Genomic DNA, 8,368 nt, shown 5'->3' with positions numbered 1-8,368 from the left:
TATAATGTTACTCGATTTGAAAAATGTAAACTAATAATAAAATTAGATCCAATACAATTAAAAGTACTCAGAGACCAAGAATATATGTAGTATTTGCTATTAAAATATCACTAACCCTTTGCCGTCACTGAAAAAAAAAAAATAATAAAATATTTTTTGGAATATCTGTATTTAAAAACACAATAAACAGTGAAACTAATAAAATTTTAAATTAAATAACTTGAAATTAAAAGTAAGGGGGGGAAGATCAAATCAAATTGAAGGTTTAAATCTTTATAGATCACAGCAAATTTTCACATTTTTCATAAATCAGTATACATTTTAAAATCTGAACTTTCAACACTTATTTCAAGCAACTTAAAAAAGTAATATTTAAAATTTCATGTGAACAAGCTCGAAACACCGAAATAACAAGCACCGTTGGCATATTCTGGACACGCAACTGTTAGGCATACAAGGCGAATTTACTTTTAAAATCACATGACTAAATATGCAATTTAATCTAACTAAACCTGTTTAAGAAAAATAAAAAAATAAATTGCATTTTTATCTGTTAGGGCCTTAAATGTTAGTACTTTGAGGGAATGTCATATTTCTTCAACGATAAATAAGAATTCCGCTTAATAATTACTAATTGAAACAAAGGAGGATTGTTCAAAACAAGTTTCAAATAAAGGTCGTCTTAAATTCACTGTATTTTCACAGATGCTATTCTCTTCATATAAATATGAAGTGTCGGTCATACACTGTTTAACTTTTTAATTGTTGCAATCCTTTTATTAACTACGTGAGAGGGGTGTGCCCTAAAGCCATCGATACTCACCAACTATGAAACTAGTCGTTAACAACTGATCGACTATTTGCTTGCACTTATCACCAAATGCGTTGTCTAAAAGATGTAACGGCCATTTTTTTTTTTTATTGTTTTTCTATGCTCCAACTCTTTTCTCTGGAGTGGGTGGAATTCAGAGGTGCAATTTTTTTTGACAGGGAAGTTTTTTTTCACAGTCTAGCTGAAACTATGATGTGATCACTCAGAATGTGAAAGATAGCACCAGGTATTATTATTGAAGGAGCCTGGAAATCAATTATATCTGAATTATGTATGACTCATATGTAGGAAGAATCTTGGATGCATTTGATTACCTAATTGAGTGGAAAAAAGTTCCATTTTTTTTTTTTTTCTATATACCTCCTAAAGTGTGTCCTAAATAAAAATTCATAAACATTCACATCTGGACATTAATCACAGAGTAATTTTATGCGTCATCTAATCGATGGAACAACCATGATAAGGGTAAAAAAAAAAAAAATTACTCTCATTTCTTTAACATAATATAATCAAATTGCCTTGCATGCTTTTTATTTAAAATAAAAAACAAATTTGAAAATTAAAAAATACACCAGAAAACGTGAATACAAAAACTTTCTATACAATTAAAGATCAGCGATTTACACTCAATTTTGAATTGAAAACTTGCTAAGATATCCTTCGGCGTTTCTAAGCAAGTCAGCCACTGACTAGCTCTTCGCTTCTTCTGAAGATGCTAAGTACTATTAGACCGCTCACAAAAATTGACGAGTTCTTACCCCATTTACATGATTTTACGCATTTATATTATATAAATTACATATAGAATATACTAGTTTATACAATAAAAATAATCAACTAGTTCTTCCACTATACTTAGTTGAATTTTTCCATTAAATTCCACTTAAAATATCTTGAGAGTAGTAGCAATTTTAAGAACACAATCCAAATAACATGATATTTTAAGTTTATTTTGAAGAAATAACACTGAATTTGTGACTTATGAATACAATTATTTCACATAACACTTTCAAATTTACCAGCTACTTCATTTAAATTTTTAAACGGATCTTTTTAATTTCAATATCCTATGATTGCTGCACCAAAATTATCATTGTTTTTTTTGTTTTTTTTTTAATTTTAAATCAATGTACATCAGTACAAAGCACTTATCGTTCACTGTGAGAAGTAGGCAAAGTTGAAGCATCACTAACTGCCATTCGACTGAACGTTGCCACAAGATCTGATGGATCCTCTCTCAGTCCTGCAACACCTTTGCTTGGAGCTGTAATTATATCTCGTTTGATTCTTCGCCTTCTATTAGGTTCAGATTTCCTTATTTGAACCAAGTCGATTAAATCTACCTCATAAAGATAACCAGCGATCAGCAAAGTAACTCTATCTTCTGATTTACTGTATGCAGCTTCCAGTTCGGCGTTGGCTCTTTCATCATAACGCCACCATCCTATACAATACGGTTTCATCAAGCCAAACAGTCAAAGATAGATAGTATAGATAGAAGATCAAAATTTAATGTTTACTAAAATTATCATCCCTTACAAGCAACACAGAAAAAAAGTTCAGAACAAAAATTTTTAATAAAATACTTAAAACTAAACTTCTCAAAAATAACCTTTCTACGAGGTTTACATTGAAAAACCACAATTCTTTAATGTACGGCTCTCTCTTAGTTTTTTTGAACGCAGCACAGCAAGATTTTTCTTGGTGTGGAAATTTTGCACCGTTAGAAAACTCCGAATATAATTGTGACTGCTTCAAAAAACAGCATTAATAAAAAAATTAATAACCTGCAAAAAATGTGCCTAGACTAAAATCATGTCTAGTTCGATTGCTGTAATTAATGCTATTTTAGCTAAAGTAAAGTACAAACATTTTTATTCTTTGGTAAAGAATAAATTACATAAAACGAACATTCAACCAATTTACTCTTACCAAAGTATTGTACCTACTTTTTACATTGCAACTTAAACCATTGGCACTTAAAATAATCTTACAATAGCTGATGGTATCTACAGAAAGAGATTAAAAATTTAAATAAAAAATATGTATTATATGCCCGCCTACGGTTGATAACTGCAAATACATGGTTATCAAGAGTTATAATAGAATTTAATACTGCATTACAATATTTTTTTTTTATAAAATGCGTACTTACTGAAAATCTTATCACAGTTAATAATTAAATATAAAGAATTCTTACAAAAATATAATTTTTATTACAAAAAAAATGAACCACAATATGAAAGAAAGATTTATTCCTTATGTACTTTTTTATGTATTCTGAAAAAAAAAATTGCATTTTTACGTAGAATTCGTCTTTCAATTTCCATCAAAGTAAAATGCTGGAAAGAACTTAATTGTTTTGACACATTGGGTGGCCAAGTGCAACTCCCTGTAAAGTTCAAATTAACTTAAGTAAAAATTAATGCAATAACCGAATCTTGATTTTTCTACCAACTAGAGAATTGACCTGTGTTCATTATAGAACTTTTTTCTATAAAGCACGATACTTTAGCTTATTTTATAAATATGAGAATCAGAAAATGATTGATTTATGTATATTTATAAAAAAAAATATAATATTCCAAATATATTGTTTCATCCAAAACAAATTGTTTTTCATCCTCCCTCAATTGTTATTTATTTTTATTTGATTCCAGCAATTCCTCTTCTTTCTACCTTTGAAGGTAGTTCTCTTAGTAGCTTTCGAACCTGCCAAGGGCGATCCTTCTTGAACTGTATCATTTTGCTCAGATCAAGGGTGTATATAGACCCACAAATGAGTGTATCAAATTGTGCCAAGCCAGATATAACAGCACTTTCAAGTTCACTAGCGGTACGCTCTTCAAACTGCCACCACCCCCCTAAAGATTCATAAACAAACAAGCAACAAAACAAAACGAGCCAGTTTTATGGTTTGAATCAATATTAACAACAATAATTTAAATTCTACATGAGTAGTTCCAAATATAAACAAATCAAAAGAAAAACAAGAATTAAAGGAATCGATTGTGAAAATCACTAGAGACAAGGCTCGAAAAATTATAGTTGTATTTCAAATATTCAGATGTCATTACAAATTAGATACATTTTTAGAAGATATGGGAATGGTTTAACTCAATCAGACAAGTATATAGAACAGTCAGTTTTAACTTAACCTACACGAAAATGAAATAAGGCAGAATAACGAATAATTCCTGATTTCATTAAGTCCAACTATTGCGGAATAAAATATTTATTAATGATCGATCCAGTGGTTATGTTAGTTCGTATTTTATATAAGTTCACAGAAATCTGCTAATGATTCAGATAATAAAACGAAAACAAAAATACCCCTTCGAAAATCAGCCTTTTTTGGCAAAAACATTTCTCTTTCCTCATAGAATTTTAGCCACTTAACTTTAAAAATCAATTTGTCCATAGAGAGCGGATCGGTATCCATAAAACTCGGTAGGTTTATTTAAAACTAGTACTAAGAATTTTTTTTCTTATAAGAACAAGAAGTACCGAAAAAAGCACAAACTCATCATGAGTCTGCGACACAATCGGAACTAATGTTTTTGTCAAGTGACCAATCCTCTAATAACGGATCAACAACTCTTTAGTCCTTCCAAAGTATGAACTGCAGAGGAAAAGGCTTAGTGATACAAAATCACAGGTGCAAATTTCTCACCTCTTTTTTCACATGGAGACTTGGAGCTCGTAAAACAAATTAGAAAAAGCCTGTAACATAACATTTACCCACAGTACGATCAGTAGGCCAATATTCTCACCTTTGTTATGAACTTATTGCAGGATGTAGGGGACATTAATTCATGCTCATTCAATCGGCTTCCAGCCAATTTTCTCAGAAAGTTGAACTTCTCGAACTTCGGGGCTTTAAATGTTGGTTTTGTAAAATCCCCGTAAGTTCTGAAGACTAGGTCATCCTGCACCTGGCCAAGCCTACCTTTCTTTAGTATTTGGGAAGGAGGAAACTTGCAGGTTTCAATCAATGTTACAGTTGCAATGTTCTTAAGAAGAGCAAACACATATGTTCCTGAATTGATTGCTTACCAAATTCTTTTTAGGACAAAATTTTGGATGTTAAAATTAATATCCTTAAGGCATAAAACTGAAATAACCGCATTAATAAAAATTATTATTTGAATCTAGTAAAAGGAAACTCTACCTCTGATGAATTTTTATAGAATGAACTTTTAATAGCACAATTATAAGAAAATTTTTGAATGAACACATAAAGTACCCACAAAAAAACAAATTTCTTTAAAAAAAAAGAAAAAAAAGTCAAAACAGAGGACAATATGCTTACCATGTCTTCCTTCGTAAAACCACTGGAATTCTTCTTCAACATCATCTTGAGAGATGTTTTTGTTTTCACTACCTCCTACTAGTTTGGGAGCAACTAAAAGCTGTGGAGAATCCAAATAATCATGCGGAATTGGTGCTCGGCACATTGCGCAACGCCATCCACTATGCACAACTCCTTTTACACAAAGGAAACAAAATACGTGACCACAAGGCAAGCGTGCTGGATGTACACACGTTTGCAAACAGATCGCGCAATCAGGTACGCTGTTTTCTTCGCCTGAAAAAGAATCAACATGAAGATCATAAAAAGTAAAATTGAAATATTACCATATTAAATGTCAATTAAAAAAGTTTCTACTTTATATTACTAAAAAATTACATCGGTCATAACATTCCAGAAGTTCCTTTTTCTAGAGAATCATTGATTGAAAGGAGTAAAAACATCAACGAAAAGTATAAAGATTGTAGAATAGAATACCTATATTTTGTATCACTTCCAAACGCTTTAACTTGGTTGAACATCTTGGATCATTTTCAACATCAAGAGAGAGTCACTAAAAAAGGTACAAATCCGATTCGAAACTTTTCGCAATTGAGAATACAAGTTTACCAACCTACAGAAATAAGAATACAGAAATGATGAGAACACTCACACGATTCACTCTTACTACTATTCTCAAGTTTCTAACTTACATCCTTTTTTCTCATTCCGAATATTTGAGCAACATTATCAGTTTCTAAGACCGTACATCACACTGAAATGTAACCTTTACAGAAAGCTTACGCCACCCTCTTCTAAGGAACTGCTGTAAAACGATCTTTTCCAGAAAAATGGTGAATGCGTAAGTACATACGAAGTTGTACTTATGGGACCACTTTTGAGAAAATCTCAAAAATAAATAAATGAAAATCCATCGAGTAAAAACACTATTTTATCAGAGCACAAGATGAAGTCTGAACAACCTTCAGGCTAAAATCGTGAGAAGTCAAGTAGCGAATTATGTAATTTTTAAGCATGTAATTGCGGTTTAGGAAAAAAATAATTCACTATAAAAAGGGATTCGTGCCCTTAAATTTAGTAAAACCTTTTTATAAAATATGTTAATGACTCACTTATACTTTTCCACAAAAACAAATTATTCCTTGTTTGAACTTTGATCTACTTACCAACTTCTTTTTCTAAAGAAATAATATGAGCAATAAGATAACTAACTATATGATATTTTGGCATTATAAGATTTAAATGTTACAATGTATATTTACATTTGCAAAACAGTTACAAATCTGAACTGTGAAAAAAATATATATCTCTACTTATCCCTTACTTATCAAACAGAACTTGTACCTTTCGAACAAAGGCCATATTTTAAAGCAATTATTCTTTCATTACCTTTTGAGGTTACTTCTTCTTTTTCTAAATTCACACATTTCGGGAGCTCCTCTTTCTCATCAGTTTCAAGTGATCTTTTTCTGCTTCTTGTATTGTAGACTCTTTTGTCACCAGAAATAGGTAAGCTCTCAGCCATTGTAACGAATGGATTTTGAAGATTTTACTTACAATGTCTCTGATAAATTTGTATGTACATAATCCACTATGTACTTGAACGCTTAAAAACACGAATAAGAGTTGAAACTAAGATTTGTGACCTTAGGACTAGAAGTGACAAATAAGATAACAACATAACCAAAACAGTGACGAAACTAACTCTTTGAATAAAATCATATATTTTGATAAAATCACATTCAAGAATTAGATATCCTTCAAAAAAATTAATACATTCGACTATTCAAATGAGGATAAAATATGAGCAATTACCTCAAATTATTACTTAATACAGTAACTAATTTTTCTAAATTGTGAATTCAAAACCTATTAAAAGGTGGAAAATTACAAATAAATGAATTAATTTTTTTTACTTTATTATTTTTTTGAAATGGTTTTACTTAATTTGAATTTTATATTATTTAATTTATTTTCTGGGCAGCAAGGCTATGAAGTAGGTCACATGTAACGTTGGCAGTGGCAGAACAGTTATGTGGTTATGTGAATGATCCGAGTCCTGTTATGTCTAGTTCCAGTGTTTTGATTGTGCATCATTCTTTAATAGTAAGTGTTCCTAGGCCATTATTTTGTAAAATGAAAAAAACAATAATTGTGGTACAATCTAAATCGGTATATAGGACGAGGCATTGCCGAAAATGATTTTTAAAATCCACTGTTATCAAACATTTTATGCATAATGAAATTGGTGATCTCTGTGTGTTCAATCTGGAGATAGAGCATTTCAGTGCAAAATTAATGAAATTAGATCTTCAAATATGAGGTAGGCTGCTTGTAGAATACACAATTTGCAATCTATGCTCACTTTTAACTGTAGTTTTCTAATTTTTTTTTTTTTTTTTTAGGTAATATTTTTATTTTATTTCAAGAATGAATGATGTGATTGAGATAAGTCAAATACAATTACGTATTTGTCACTATCTAGTGTATAGCAACAGAAACACGCAATAATTCTGCAGCTAAAAGTGCAAGTAACTCTCTTAAAATTATGTCATTCTAAGTATATACTTTAATTGAACATTTTAAAAATGTATAAATATTTAATTTTGTAATTGAACGACAAAGGGATGAATAGTTAATTCAGATCAAAAAAGTAATTATGATGTTCTTTCAAAAGTTTTTTTTTCTTCGGATATTTATTAAATTTAACATTTACTGAAATATAATATTAAGACGTTGTTAGGAAATCCATTGTCCTGTGAAAATATGAACAAATAATATTGAAAATATTCTAAGTCTATTTGCAAAGAAATTGTGTACGAATTAAGTGTGTCAGATAGAAGTAATAAGTTAGGTCATTTTTTAGAATACTAATTTTTTTTTTTATTGGATTCAAGATTTCTTGGTGATGCCGGTTGTATGAGGTAGCATACTGTGCAGAATGAAATTAGATGTTTATATGAATTGAATTTTTAGTTTGAAGATAGATTCTTAATGACGAGTTTGCAAAGCTAAGCTGAATATCAACAGGTAGTCAGTTAGGCATTCTTTTTAAGGACTTCATACGTTTATAAAATTTAAAAAGTTGTTACTCTAGTTAGGCAATTAATAGTTATGTTCAAGGTAGAAAAGTTTATTCGCTTTTATACTTAAAATTATTGTTTCTATGTTTATGTATGAATTGTAGCAAATCCATCTCAGTAGAATTCTTTTTTTTTATGCTC

General features: G+C 30.1%; 1 protein-coding gene across 2 annotated transcripts; it reads right to left on the bottom strand.

Annotated features, from left to right (window-relative positions):
* Window positions 1-1,322: 1,322 nt before the first annotated feature.
* LOC141446063 (E3 ubiquitin-protein ligase RNF146-like) lies at window positions 1,323-7,106 on the bottom strand. 2 transcript variants are annotated; one of them, XM_074112447.1, is made up of 4 exons: window positions 6,960-7,106; window positions 6,534-6,750; window positions 5,145-5,420; window positions 1,323-2,276 (listed from the first exon to the last, which is right to left on the bottom strand). In XM_074112447.1, exons 2-4 carry the CDS (start codon window positions 6,667-6,669, stop codon window positions 1,981-1,983), a joined length of 708 nt encoding a protein of 235 aa, XP_073968548.1. In that variant the 5' UTR covers window positions 6,670-6,750; window positions 6,960-7,106; the 3' UTR covers window positions 1,323-1,980. The 2 variants fall into 2 exon arrangements, with proteins under 2 accessions (XP_073968548.1, XP_073968549.1); XM_074112448.1 differs by lacking the exons at window positions 1,323-2,276; window positions 6,960-7,106 and adding an exon at window positions 2,519-3,696 and having other exon boundaries at window positions 6,534-6,874.
* Between the last annotated feature and the right edge of the window lie 1,262 nt (window positions 7,107-8,368).

Source organism: Rhodnius prolixus, unplaced genomic scaffold, assembly GCF_049639745.1.
Source record: "Rhodnius prolixus isolate KJV_2025 unplaced genomic scaffold, Rpr scaffold_1, whole genome shotgun sequence".
Classification (NCBI taxonomy): Eukaryota; Metazoa; Arthropoda; class Insecta; order Hemiptera; family Reduviidae; genus Rhodnius; species Rhodnius prolixus.
This window is presented reverse-complemented; position numbering and strand designations above follow the sequence as displayed.

Excerpts from the sequence above, each read along its gene's own strand:
- LOC141446063 (XM_074112447.1), bottom strand. The coding sequence starts at position 6,669 with ATGGCTGAGAGCTTACCTATTTCTGGTGACAAAAGAGTCTACAATACA. Across the intron at positions 5,421-6,533 it reads AGAAGAAGTAACCTCAAAAG|GCGAAGAAAACAGCGTACCT; the intron begins GTAATGAAAGAA and ends ATTCTTTTTCAG. Across the intron at positions 2,277-5,144 it reads GTTTTACGAAGGAAGACATG|GATGGTGGCGTTATGATGAA; the intron begins GTAAGCATATTG and ends CGTATTGTATAG.